This window comes from Zootoca vivipara, chromosome 3, assembly GCF_963506605.1.
Source record: "Zootoca vivipara chromosome 3, rZooViv1.1, whole genome shotgun sequence".
NCBI lineage: Eukaryota > Metazoa > Chordata > Lepidosauria > Squamata > Lacertidae > Zootoca > Zootoca vivipara.
Window position 1 is genome coordinate 26867706 of NC_083278.1, and position 14567 is coordinate 26882272.

Here is a 14567-nt window from a genome sequence, read left to right on the forward strand (position 1 = left end):
AATATTGTTTGTAGGAATCGTATCAAACATTCCAGCATTCACCACCGTCCTATTATTGTCCATGCATTTTTTTATATATAGATATACTCTCTTCAGCACCACCTCCCGTTTCAAAGACAGCCAGTGTTCTCGAAGCTTTGAGCCAGCAGTCAAAACAGCCAGTGGTGCCACAGTCCAAGCCTACGCCGCCGCCACTTCCTCCCCAGCCTCCAAGTAGAATTTCTCAGAAAAAGCCTGCTTCTGGGTAATGTGTTGCCTTTTCTTCTTAAAAGATCTGCAGGTTGCTGAAAGATAGTGTGCTAACCTTGTTGCCTGATTATGGCAGTCCATGTTTTGTTGCACTTGTACAGAAATGTCATTTGCGCTTCCTTATTTAATAGAGGAAGTGTCCTTATTGAAGATTTCACCTTTTGTTTTGTTCAGTTCAGGTGTTGGGCAGGCTCCATACGGACAGCAGCAAAGGCCGGGGGGGGGGGGGAAGCGTGTACAGATAATTACTTACCAACAGCAAATGCCATTTAAGAGTGTTACTTTGATACTCTGAAGTAACATAGCAATTGGTGATCGTGCTATGTTGATCGTGCTGTCGGGGCAAGAATTTCGGTTTGCCAGGTAGAATTATTGTCCCTCTCCTCCCTGCCCCCTCTGCACTCTTCTGGGCGTTCTTCTGATCCTCTTCACAATTCATTGCTCGGGGGGGGGGGTGCAGGGTGTGTATGTGTGTACAAGCCCTGTTGAACAAGTAAAAGTCCTTACAAGGGACTCATTAACCGAATCCCATTCTGATTATTGTTCCAAAAAGTAAATTAGACACAGCAAATTGCAGGCGTGAGGACGAGCAGTCATGTTTGGTTTTCTCCTGAACAGGGCAGACAGGTCGGCCAAGAGTAAAGGACCTGGATCTCTGCAGCAATCTTCTGGTGACTATTATTATTATTATTATTATTATTATAGGTTCCAAAGTTTATTGTGTTCATTATACACATTTATCTATTAGATGAGTAATGTTTCAAATCTAAATGAATGATTCGTTCTTAATTAAATCTTTCTACTTGATTGATTCCCCCCCCCCGTCTCATGAAACTTTATTCAAAAAGCAAAAAAGCAAAAACCCGTACGAAGAATAAAATACGTCAACCCAGAAAAAACAAAAAAGACACAATTATTTCCCTCCCTCTCCCCTTCCCCCTTTCCCCCCTATCCCACCCTCTTCTCCTTTTCCCTTCCCTCCCACTTTTCCCCCACCCCTTCCCTCCATGGTTTTGATTATATCATACATTATATACAGGGAAAAAGAAAAAGGGGGGATGAGAGGAAATGGAGAAGAAAATGGTGAAAAAGAAAGAGGGCCTAACTTTCTATATTCATTTCTTTTCGTATCAGACTTCCTGCCAATTCCTGATGTATTTCTTTAAACTTAGGCGAACGTACTTATTATTAAATCCTAATTTTAACTTACCTGCTTTAGTAGCAACTGTTGGCCCTGTTGACAGGTTTATTTGGGAGGTAGTAAAACCTAACCACAATGACTTTGATGTATTTTATTTTTTAAAATTTATTTGGGAACATAGGAAGCTGTTTAATACCAAGTCAGACCATTGGTCCATCTAGGTCAGTGCTGTCTACACTGATTGGCAGCAGCTGTCCAGGGTATCTTGCCAGTCCTTTACCTGGAGATGCCTGGGATTGAACCTGGCACCTTGTGTATGTGTAGTTTGCATGCTTGGTTCTGACACAACTGACCTACAACTGATGGGATTTAGTGCAAAAAGTGATAGTTTTGGGGAAACCACAGAGAATGGCTTGGTACACTAGAGAGAAGTAGCACATTATGTTATCTAAAAACAGAGCTTTCTAAGAGCCACTTTTAACTGAAAATACTTGCTTTATTTTTAATAACAGGAGAGTCTTCATCTTCATCTGCATCTGAGATTTCTGGATCCCAAGTTGTCCCTTCTGCAAACATGACAGCACCCGTCCAACCTCCAGCTCCAATGCCAAGGAAGTCTCAAATAGTAAGTCGTCAAGAATCTAGATTTTTGTGTTTTGTGTTTGGCAGCTCTTTACGTTGGTAATAAAGGCACTGTGTGGAATCTGATCGTTCCAAAAGGGGTGAGCAACTTCTTCAGATTACCTGGGTCCTTTTATAAAAATTGCTTCTTAGAAACTACGTTTGTGTGGCATAGCTGTAAACAACCAACAACTTTTGTTGGGTGATCTGCAAATACTCTTCACTTAGGGGTCCCTTGTACACTGGGCCCTTTCAGATAACCTAGTTTCATTTGATTTCTAGCTCATGCCAACTACAAAAGTCAACCCATAATATTTGTTTGTGTATGTGTGAAAGAGAGAAAGCGGGGGGGGGGGAGAGGATATAGAATGAGCTAAAGAGCTTTAGCTAAAAAGATCTTGGTAAATCATCTTAGCTGAAGCTTTAGTACAGACCTCCGCTAAATGACATTAGCTAGATGAATTCAGCTTTAAACCAAGTCCGCTAAATAACCTACAAACAGTATGTGCATGTCTACTCATACTTAAGCGCCATTGCCCTTTTAAAAATTGGCTTCAGGGGAATCTGCAAAAATTACCTCCCTCATCCTCCTGCTGGCAGAGGTATTTGCCAGATCAATTACCCTTACGCGAGTTATTTTTTTATTGCCATTGTAAGCTGACCAGAAAACTTAACTATGGTAGGTAATAAAACAAATACTGTAGGCTGAAAATACCATGAATTTCTGGTTATTATTCCATGGGTTGCATTATTTCAAGAAGATCGAATGGCGCCATTAAAAAATATTCTAGAAGGTGGGTGTTCTCCTAGATGCCTCGTACTAGCTTCCTGGTGTCCTTCTTATTTCCCACACAATTTGATCTACTGGCACCTCAGGGGTTAATGTAACAAGTCTTGGCCTTAACATTTTGTCACTGCTTTGAAAAGATCAAGCACCTAATTGAGAGCGCACTCTGCCTTGTTGGAAGGTCCTACATGTCTGCTCCGCTGTGCACGAATGTTCAGGGAGCTGTTTGTACACGTAATGAAATGCCTGTTTGTGATAGCATGCCCTTGCTGGATGCTCTTAATGTGCATTAAAACCCGAAGCGGGACCTCCAGATTAATTGTTCTGAAAGTCAAAAGCACTGAGGGCAGCTTCGTAGGTTATTTTGCTGCATGTATTAAGTAGTGGCGCACAAGGGACCCCCTTTGTAATTTGTCAATAGCAAAGCATGATACACATTTTAGATCAGACACGTTTATTGGGATGATTTTAAACATGTGTGCATATTTGTACAGAAATTTTTGTAGGGAGGCGGGTTGTGTTCAGACATGCTTTGCATGCAGCAGGTGACAGGTACAATCTCTGGGTAGGGCCAAGAGACACCTCAGTCTGAAACCCTGGAGAACCGCTGCCTCTCAGTGTACTAAGCTAAATGGATCAATTATCTGCCTTCCTATTTTCTGCTACCTGAGCTTCTTGTAGACTAAAAGTGGTGAACTGCTGTCCTCTTACTGCAGCTAATGGTATTTTCTGTTTTACCTGGCTTATGTTTCCAACACGTTGCTCTTCTCTTTTTGTTCATCCCTGTGTTGCAGTCAAAAACAAAGCCCAAGAGAGTAAAAGCCATTTATAACTGCGTAGCTGATAACCCAGACGAGCTTACATTTTCAGAGGGCGATATCATCATAGTTGATGGTGAGGAAGATCAGGAGTGGTGGGTAAGTATTTATTAGCTAAATCATGCCAAGGGCTGTAGTGTATATGGTGTGTGTGTGTGTGTGTGTGTGTGTGTGTAGGAACTTATCTCTTAACAATCAGCAGAACTGAATCGCTGTTCAGGTTTCCACTGAAAGCAATATTGAGGAGCAGCGTTATTTCAGTTGAATTTGAACCATATAGATTTTTGAAACTCATCCTTTCTGCAGAAACACATATGGTTAAAAAAGAATATTGCAAAACACCGTTGTTTCAGAAAACCCAGTTTGTTATCTATAATGTATACAGTCCCTTCCTCTTAAGCCAGGATCCAAAGAATCGCACAACTAGTTTCGCATTTTTAAGGTTTATTTTTTCACAAATAGGAGCTCCTTGCTCCCTGTGTCAGTTTTTTTTAAAAACTAAGCGAACTTAAAAACAGAGAATAAATATATATGTCTTCCCCTTATATTGTCTTGTGTCATATATCACTTGGGCCTCTTAAGGAAGATCAATCAATCAGTTTATTACAGTCAGGACCAGTAGTTCTTAAGAAATATCATTCCACTGGAAATAAGCGAACTTTGAATTTGCATACTTTTGGTGAAAATTTGAAGGAAAAAATAATAAAAAGCCTTTGTTTTTAAATGAAAAATTGCATTTGTTCTTACTGTCTATTCTTTATTTATTTTGTTTCAGCCTATCCTCTGAATAGTTTGCACATAAAAGCAGCATTGTCTGGTTTCTCTTTATTGTTTAATAGTAAAGAAACTACAGTTGTACCTCAGTCGAACAGAATCCGTTCTGGAAGTCCATTCGACTTCTGAAACATTGGACTTCCAAAGTGCAGCTTCTGATTGGCCGCCGGAAGCTCCTGCAGCCAATCGGAAGCCCCATCGGTTCGTTCGGCTTCCAAAAAATCGTTCAAAAACCGGAACACTCACTTCCGGTTTTTGATCGTTCAGGAGCCGAAACGTTCAACTCCCAAGGCGTTTGACTGTATAACTTTTTTCTTTTATTACTAAAGACTTGTTGTTGGGGGGGGGGCAATTGCACATGGTTGCAACTAGTACAGTGGAGGGCAACTTTCTGTGACCACTAATTGGATAGAGACAAGCTTCACCCTTTTAATTCTTAAAAATGTTCTGTCTTTTCCAGATTGGGCATATTGATGGAGATCCTAACCACAAAGGAGCTTTCCCTGTATCATTTGTGCACTTTATTGTTGATTAAACTGCTCGTTGCAGGTGGAGAGACTTTGCATTTCCAGGTATCACTGGAGCTCTCTGCCTGGAATTAGATGCTCCACCAGGATGCTTCATGAATGATACACCACTGTGTACTCTTTGTTGTGGCAATTCATACAACAGAACTTAAAGTTTTTGAATCGCCCAAGGAAGATTTACTTTGTAGTAGGCAGATCCACTTGAACTATTTTTCATTGTGAATTCTGGAAGACCATTAAAAAAAACACAACCATTAACGCAACAGAAAAAAATATGTGAAACTGATTTCAAATCTCCCTTTTAGACTTTCTCACTAACCTGTGCACCAGAGCTTATCTCTTCAGCAAATAAGGGAATTTCTGATGCACACCACAGGGTTCAGAATTTTAAAAGTGGGTAGACTAGCAGAGAGATTAATGGCCTGACTGCACTAATATATTACATTTCAGTACCAATTTCAGGTGCCTCTAATGCATATCTGATCTTTGTTTGCACTCAGTGTCTTTGAGACCTGTCACAGGACAATGTAGCTGCAGTGAAAACTCAGTTTTAAGAGTGGCAGTTACTTCCACTTTTTACTCAGTACACTACAAAAACATGAGGCTAGAAAATCTGCCCATCTCTGATTCCTCGTCCACATCCATTGATTGGCTAAGTTGAAGAGCTTGGCGGACTTGAGGGTGGAGTACTTGACTACATTGCAAAAGTACAAAGAAGTCCTAAAAGAGCACTAAGTAGTAACAAAGGGCAGAACACAGAGATTTTCAGGCTGCTTGTCTCTGATACTTGGTGGCTTGTGTTTTCAGGCAAGACATAAGCATCATCCACAAAGGACTGGGCTCGCTCTTCCAGCACAATAATTCTCCTACTGAAGCCTCATTGATTTTGATTGCATTGGGATTTGCTGTAGGCACCCCATGTGAGTGATAATTATATACCTGCCAACAACCCTTAGCTGGGCAGAATGCTTTAAAAGGTTTTGCAAAGCTTGAGTCCAACCAGGGACCAAAATCTGTTGCCCGAGCAACAATTAAAGGGATTCAGATCTAACAACCAAACCCTAGCAAATATTTCTCTATGAGTAAGCCCCAGTGCATTTTCCTGTGACAGCACTAATGGGGCCCAAACACCTAATGTAGGTGCTATTAGGATCTGATATACTGTCCCATAGACAAAGGGATGGGGAGGAGTCATCAATTTATGCAGCCAGGAAAGAAGAGCATGCTTGTGAGTTCCCTGCCTACTTCTTCTACATATATGATAAGGAAGATGCAGACCCATGCAGAAGTACATGCTGCAGCTCTGTTGTTTATCCCCTCAAGGGAAAAGTTATTCCAAAGTCTGTTTCCCCTGACTCGTTAGGGCAGGGGGAGAAAGCCTCTGAGCCTCTTCTTTTTCCATGGAATTGTCATAAAAGAACGCAGGCAGAAACAGAACCTGCCATATATCCAGTTTCTGCCATTTGTCCATACTAGTAACAGGGCTGCCTCCTGTGATCTGTGGGCATAAACTCTAGAAGGAAATGTTGTTTTTCAAGCTGTTCGAATGTGGAGAAATGCAACATGCTCACGCTAGCCCCCCAAAAAACGAGTATTTCCATACTTGGATCATATGAAAGTTTGTCTAGAAAGGCCCATTAAAGAGATATTTTAATAATTGGATGTAGATATTTACTTTAAACCCTGAATCTGTTTACCTCAAATTTGTAAATATGAGGAATACGAGGTCATACTTTTCTATACAAAATATACATTTAATGTATATTTTATTCTATTCTTAAAGAGTCATCGAGGTAACAAAACCCAGGACAAAATTATTGGTAAATAAATGTGGATTACACATTTGCTGAAATTTTTGTTGCAGTTCTTTTCTTCGAACACAAAAAAATGTGTTCTCTAGCATTATTTTTATTTTTTAAAAAACAACCACGGTGGCTATGTTCACACCTAAGACTATTGTCGTGGGACAATGTAGTAGGGTATTGATCCAAACACCCTCTGTATTAAGGTACACACTTCTGTCTTGCAAGCAATTCCTTATTTCTTTGCAGATGCACACTGTGTACTTCTGTTCCTGAACATGGTAGTTAACACTGTTAATAATTGTGAATAGATTTCATAATTCCAAATTGGTAGACTATTGCAGAATATTACAAAAATGTCCTTTTAATGTTTGTATATTGTGATAATTGTTAACGGTTTTTACTTTGCATATGCTACCGAAACTGTGCACTGGTAGCATAGGATTAGAATATCAACGTCCAGGTCACATTGGCTTTCATCACAAGTTTTGTGACTATTGTATCTCTAGATTTATCAAGAGAACTTTGAATTTCTGACACAGAAATTATGTACATATTGGCTAGCGTAGGTTGAAACAGATGGGGGGGGAAACAGGCCAATTGGTATATTTATATTTGGGATGGGATGCTGTATCTCAAACTGCCTTGCTAAAGTGGTACATTTGAAGCAACTTGTCAGATCTGCGGGTGCAAACCAGTGGGCTTATAGTAAAACTCACTTTCGTACAAGCTGTTGCATTGTATATGGGGACAAACTGGAATGTTTCGAGATGCTTTTATTGCAAGTTTTAAAGCTAAGTCTGCATATTCAAAGTTCCCACTAAATATATATGTATATTAGAAAAAAAATACTTTGCCACTACAAGTTTATTTGGCTGCTGATGAATTCAGTTTGGCTACTGACACTATTGGTTATGTTTGTATTCCTAGTAAACTAGCAAATAAATTGGCACATTACTTTGCACAATTCACTTATGTACAGTATTTTTTGACACAGAATCTTAGTTAATACAATATGCAGGATAGGCATAGGCTTTGGAAGCTTATGTGGCCCTTAAATTTCACATTGGCCAGAATCCAAGGAAATGCACAAATAGCTGTGTGAACCCAGATGAAAGTTGCGCCTTCTGGCAAACATCTTGTGAAACCCAGGGGATTTTCAACTCTGACTTGAATATTCCTAAGGCCTTAGATGTTTAGAACCCAGCCATATAGTGTGTAAGCTTTCAGCTGTTTTGGAAAAATCTTAAATAGTGGCCACTAAAAGATTTTGAGTAAGAGTATTTTTTCACACTACAGTGTGCAGACACTAGGCTTGTAACGCAAGACTGTTTCAAGAGTTCGTTTTTTGTTTCCGTGGCACTATTTCACCCAATTAAATAGGAGACACTTTGCATTTTTAGGAATGACAGGTGCTAAAATGTTCAGGTCTTCTTTCACAGCTGACAACAGGGATGATGGTGTTCAACAAACTGTTAGTGAGCATGTAAGATTACTTTTGTTTAAATGTTTAAAAAAGGAGTATAAGACACCTAAAATGCAGTTCAGAATGCTACTTGAGATGTATAATTTTCAACGTGATGGTTTTGATTGTTTAGTTGCAGAGCAACTGTATATATTGTATAACCTAAATCAATTCTTATTTTTAGTGTCTGGATGCAGTGATTTATAATTGGAGCATGATTAATTTCACTTACGTTAAGCCAGTCACTTGACTGGAAAAATAAACTGCTTTGAAGCCTCACCTTGACTTTTTTTATTAATTGAATGTGAAAGCACTTAATAGATGAGCCACACTAGAATAAAATGAGTGATTACCCGCTATTCAGCCTTGATGTATTAATGACAAATCAGAAGACTGCTGACAAACTCTTGCCTTCAATGCGAGTTCTCTCTTATCTAAGACTTTAAACGATTTCCAGTTCAATCGTATGGGGAGCAGGAGAATGCAAAGTAGAGAAACTGCCCAACCCAAAGCCTGCTGTGCTCATCCTTGATGGAAAATGGAAGGTGGGGTCTTTCTTCTTTAATGTGAGGACACAGCCAATCTACTGAAAGGCAAACAGATATGCTAAGCTCTGGGGCCAGTATACTTTCCTCCCTGGGCTGGAGACATGTCATGCGAAAGAGAGGGCTTTGTATCCAGGTGATTCAAAGACTCCCTTGATATACCTTCTTTTACATCCCTTTGTTTCATTACTTACCAGCAGGGTAGCAGTGAGCTTCCATACCTGCAGCAAGGCAGCTTGCAAGAAGCAGGCTTCCCCCTCCACCAGCAGAAAGGGAGATCTACTCTATCTGACGACCCCCTTAATTTATTTTCCATTTTGCCGCCACTGCTAAAAGCAATGGCATCTGGGGGTGGTCAGATTAGGCCATATTTAGCAAGACACAACTTCTATTCATTTTTTTATTCATTTACAAAAATGGTATAAATCTTTGAAACACAAGATTTGATATTTAGCACAGAAACTCATGCACGGTCAGTTGAGCTTTGAGTGACAGTTTGGGAAACATACAAATGGTTGTTTTTTTTTATAAAAAAAACCCACTTCATTCCTTTGAACAGTATGTTCAAGCAGTTAACAAAAATGTTCACATCTACTCCAAAATACTTGTTTTCATTCTTCTCCCATTGCTGCAGTCACAGTAATCAGTACTTCCTCTCAGCATGAAGTGCAGCTGTAGAAATTCAGGACTTCTCAGATGTTAAAACAGAGTCAAAGGCTGTTGACAGCACCTTACAAATAGCTTGTGCTTGTTCCTGCATTTTATACACAGAAAGAGTTGATCATGTCTTAAGTAGGAGGTAGTATTACTTGTCTAGTATATGCATGTAATTGCTTATATCTTAATTCTGTCTCTATTCTAGCAATCTGGGAAACAGGCAGCAAAATATGGGAGGGCAGACCAAGCCATGAAATCTGCCTGTGCTACAAGTTGGCTACACAACATTTCCTTATATAGGCCTCAATGGTACAAACCCATTTTGTCATGTTTTGGTCCAGTCCATGTAGCTAGACATAAGGCACAAGCATATGATAGCACTTTGCATATTTTATGACTTATTGTCAACCTAGAATTATCCAGCAAGTGTTTTTTAAAGTAATATTAAGCATGAACCTTACCATACTATTACACTGGTATATCCAAAGGTTGTACTCTTCATAGTTTGTATCAGTTGTCTTTAAAGCCAGTAAACTCTTCCCTGCCCCAAGGCCATCATCATAGCAGACCATCCGAACAATTAGGTAGAGCGCATGTCTATGCAAAACATCCTGAAAATGTCATGTGTTAATTTGTCTGTCAGATTCTTATTACTTGCAGCCAATGGGCATTACAATATAAATCGCAAAAACAAAAAAGACAACCTAGGAGTAAATTAAAACATCAATTTTCAGAACTGCAAATTACCAAAACTTAAAATTATGAAGTTTCCCAAATAATCTAGAAAATCCCTTGGCAGTCACCCATAACTTTTTCTACCTCCCAGCACATATAAAGCTATTTCGTAGGTAGCGAAATTGTCTACATCAGCCAGAAACCATCTGCTTTTGAACTGATTGACTTTTTTAAAAAAATCTGGATACAGAAATCTGTTATTAAGTGAACTGTGCAAAAGGCAATAAAGAATATAGTCAAGAATGTCTACAAAAAGATGGTAATGTATGTCTAACAGGAAAAAGGTAATTACTGTAAAACAGAACTGTATTAGTTGGATTTAAATTTCAATACACCAAACTGGGAACTTGGAATTCTTCGTATGTTCAAAGTCCATTTTGGTATCTTCAGGAAAAAAAGTCATACCACAATTATAGTTAGAAATATTCTGAGATGTTATTACTGGAGAAATTGAATAAGGCATATTTGAATATCAGGAGCAACTTACATACTGGTCCAAAGTTGTGACTTTAATACCATACTTGGAAACTCCCATAACGAATTCTTCTTCCCCTGGAACAAAGGGTAGCTTTCCATCTTGCTTTGGGAAAAAACAAAAAGGAATTATTGTAGGCAGATACAGTTTGATAACGAAACAAGTCTCATACAACTTGTACGTTCTCATGTAAATAAATAAGAGGCAACAGCCTTCAAAATAAGTCAAAAGAGTGACAATAGCTCCGTGATAGTTTATTGACAGTGATAGACACTTTGCTACTTCATTTTTCACCACACAAGCCAAGGGACTGCACACACGCTAAGTTTCTGAAGCAGAAGAGAAATAAATGCTTTCTAGTGATTCAAAAACAAGCCAAAGTTTTCTGGAGCATGTTCCTTTTTTAACTCCCTTGCTCAGCTATTCTATCTTGAGATCATCAGCCACAGCAAATGTTTAGACATTACAATGTACCAAGAAAAGGGTTGTCGAAAGCAGCCAACTTCCCAGCCTCCCAGCCCTGCTTTCAATACCAGTGAGGAACCGTCATCTGGAACTCAGCAGAACTGGAAGCCAATTCTTAAAAATAAAGATGGCTTGGACTAAGATAGTTTCCCAGGGCCACAGTTTGCCCATAAAAAGACCCAAGGGGACCCGTTCCTCTTTAATATATAAGTAATAACATAGCCAAAGTCAGTCTTTACCTGTGCCACATCTATGTAGTTTATCAAGTCCAATGGCCCCTCCAAAGTCTTGCTTTCATCAAGCTTCAGTTTTTCAATGGCACCGACATATTTTACTCTAAATTCTGCACAAGCATCTGAGTTGCTATTGCTCTGGCCTATAAAGAAGCAGACATTTAAACCATTACTCCATCATTTTATCAATTGGCAAACTTAGTGGACATTCAACCATTAAAATTGACTCAATGTAGTATTCATCTAAATAACTCTGCAACTGGAATTACTTCTGTTGTGCAACAGTGGTCTCTATACTTCCCCCCTTGCACTGTCCCCAAATCTGTTCCAGAGGTTTGGAGGAAGCCCTAGGACAGATTTGGGGAGCATATGGAGGGGAGGATGGGGACTGAACATGACAAAATGTTGAATTGTGTCCCTTAAAAAGAAGAAGAAATAAAAGTGTCACTTAAAAGTGATTTGTGTTGTTTTCTCCAGGCTTATTCCAACCACATTAAAATATTTATCTTGAAAGAAAGCAGAATGGAATCAGGGGGGATGACTTAAATTTATTGCATTGGGGTACCAGAGGTTTCTGCAAATACAGAGCATAAAACCAAGTGTGTTTGTATGCTTTGGATACATGGAAGCATAAGGAAACCTCAGAATGTGGTACGGCCACAACATTACACCAAATGTAAGCTTGAAAATATGGACACTTTCTAGTGAAATTTCCAAAGGCAGAGGAGCTGCCCAGTAAAATTTCCATCATGAACAAAACAGGATTCTGATGTCCTGTCTAGCTTTTCGTCTGTCCATAGAACTACCAGATACAGAAGTTATACAAAGTAGTAAAGGCAGCAGAAAGACAACAAATCGCACAGATTGACATCTAATATAAAAATGTGATACATATACTGCAAAGGTATATATTACATAATTTTATTTGTATATGCACAGATGATATAATAATTTGTAAGTAACAGGCAGCAGACTCAGAGTTGTTTTCTGTTTTAAAAATTAGTAAAGTTCTGTGTCAGCATGTTCACATTTCTAGATACAGCTCCAATTAGTTATGAAACTCATCGATGCATTCTGACAAATAAAAGAATGTCTTTAGGCCATCATCAATTTCCTACCTGAACTTTTTGTGGAGTCTGTATCTAGACTAGCCACAGTACTAGATCGCGAAAGCCCACCAAGACTGGAATCCACTGACTAGATAAGGAAGAATACATATGAAAGCATTATGAAATGATATTTAAAAGTGTGCTTTCTTATAAACTGATGAATTAAAGGCATGAATTAAACCACAAACATGATTAATGAAGGCTTATTCCTATAACAATAAACCATAGTTTGTTACATCCAAATGCAGCCACGGAATAACACATCACATTGCAGCACAACATCCTTCAACAATAAGAACACTTTACATTCCTTCTTTCTCTCTATTCCACAAGCTAAGCAGTATTTCATCATTTATAATTCACTTTCAGTGGCTGCATCTATGCTTATAGGACTTGTATTTTTCTTAGTCATAATGGTACAAAATATGTACAATTTTTAATTTAGCTGGTTGACTTTAGTAACATCAATTATTCTCATTTTGAATGCCAAGTCTGCATGAAGAAATAGCAAGTGTAACAAAAAGATGTGAACATTTTTGTAAATGTAGATTCAACCCTAATTCTAGATATCTTCAGGATGTACATCTGAATGCACTATCTAGCAGATGCCAAACTTCCACAATGTCATACAAGGGATAACAGAAGGGGGAAATATTCTGAATTTAGACAGACATTCCACTGACTGATATGAATATATTTTAAAATTTGTCAGTTTTCAAGGAGGCATACCCAAATTTGCTTACCTTACTTTTGGTACTGATTTCACTGCTTTGTGAACTGCTGCTACTATGCCGCTTTTTTCCTTTTCTGAACATTTTTAATTGACACAGAATCAGCGAGAATACTGTAAAGAATGAAAAGAGAGTCCTGTTTGCCACCCCATTATAACTCCAATTCTACATACACATAAACACCTCATAGGTGCATATTTACATTTGTTATGGAGGTTCAAATCTGCCAGTTAAAAGGCAGTCAAGCAACTGACATTAAATGTGTGTCAAGCTGTGGTTTCCACAGTGCCAAGTTTAAAACTGAAAAACAAAATATATATTTAATGGATTGTGATCTCTGCTTATTAGTAATGAATATAAATATATCCAAACTCAAAGGTTCTTCAAAATATTTAAAAGCCGATGTTTACTGTCACTACTCCAATGTTAACAGTATGAATGCTTGTAGAACCATGCTTTCCTTTAAAATTGTGTACATTTCATTGGATGCTAACAAATTTCCTATTTCTAAAGACTTTCATAGAAGAACAAGCTGACACACAAGCAATACTTGATATCTCTTTATCTGTTTTATTTGTTGTCATTTTATTGCTATTGTACATCACCATGGCATTTTCTATAGTTTAACAGTTTGTAAATATTCCAAATACGTAATATTTAACATGCAGGTTTACACAGGTTTTTTGTTGAAACCCATTTCTCCACTAAAAGTACAATTAATGGAGGAAGGTGTTCTGAAAAACTACAGTGCTATCTGTACTGGTGTTGACGTTACCTGCAGCATGGAATGAATGAGCCTGGCTCGTTTTAGAACTGACTCTTTCTCCACATGATGATTTCAGGAGAGGGGTGCTTCCCCTTTCCCCCTTCTCCTCTTCTTTATGCCGTCAACGGCGGACATCGCAGGCAGAAATACAGTAAATGAAGCTTCTCCAACTCACTACATTACCACAGCGAAAAAAGCTGCCGCTGCTGCAGTCGCCGCAAATCCTGCCAAAAGGAAAGAAAACAAAAACAAACAACTTGGTCCCTTTTAACAACATCATTTCCACTGCCTGGAGTTTTCTGCATTTCGTTTCTCTCCGACCTCGCTCCTTACAATCCTCGCCACCTTTGAATATACGGAACTTCGTGAAGCCGGCAATGTGGATTCCATTCCATGAAACTTTATATTATCTGAATAAGTCGGTCAGCCTTTTCAGGAGCGACAAGACACTTTGTTGGCTTTGCTGCCAGAGACTGAGAAAGTTACCTGCCAGGAAAACCCTGCCCTAAGCAGAACTGAAAGGGCACCAGGGGCATCATCCCCCTCCTTGACCCAAAAAGGACCCCTACCTTTCATTCCCACCACAAGGAAATCCTGAGCACAGGGAAGCCCCTCCCCGTTCTGCTTCCGGGTAGCAACCGTCACGTCGGAGAACTTCCGCTCCGTC

The 14567-nt window shown here is 39.0% G+C and overlaps 2 protein-coding genes across 6 annotated transcripts in view; one reads left to right on the top strand and one right to left on the bottom strand.

The window, feature by feature from the left end:
* The window catches only part of ASAP2 (ArfGAP with SH3 domain, ankyrin repeat and PH domain 2), a 93052-nt gene extending 83802 nt beyond the window's left edge, over positions 1-9250 (top strand). For all 4 annotated transcript variants that reach the window (XM_035109874.2, XM_035109873.2, XM_035109871.2 and 1 more), the window contains 5 exons: positions 82-244; positions 868-920; positions 1903-2015; positions 3593-3715; positions 4851-9250. In XM_035109874.2, the coding sequence (XP_034965765.2) occupies positions 82-244; positions 868-920; positions 1903-2015; positions 3593-3715; positions 4851-4925 (527 nt within the window). In that variant the 3' untranslated portion in view covers positions 4926-9250. The remainder of the gene's footprint in view (positions 1-81; positions 245-867; positions 921-1902; positions 2016-3592; positions 3716-4850) is intronic.
* Positions 9116-14549, bottom strand: ITGB1BP1 (integrin subunit beta 1 binding protein 1). Of its 2 annotated transcripts, none has more exons than XM_035109877.2 (8): positions 14470-14549; positions 13910-14124; positions 13147-13247; positions 12413-12491; positions 11301-11437; positions 10609-10701; positions 9848-9997; positions 9116-9483 (listed from the first exon to the last, which is right to left on the bottom strand). In XM_035109877.2, exons 3-8 carry the CDS (start codon positions 13216-13218, stop codon positions 9412-9414), a joined length of 603 nt encoding a protein of 200 aa, XP_034965768.1. In that variant the 5' UTR covers positions 13219-13247; positions 13910-14124; positions 14470-14549; the 3' UTR covers positions 9116-9411. The 2 variants fall into 2 exon arrangements, with proteins under 2 accessions (XP_034965768.1, XP_034965769.1); XM_035109878.2 differs by lacking the exon at positions 14470-14549 and adding an exon at positions 14387-14418.
* Between the last annotated feature and the right edge of the window lie 18 nt (positions 14550-14567).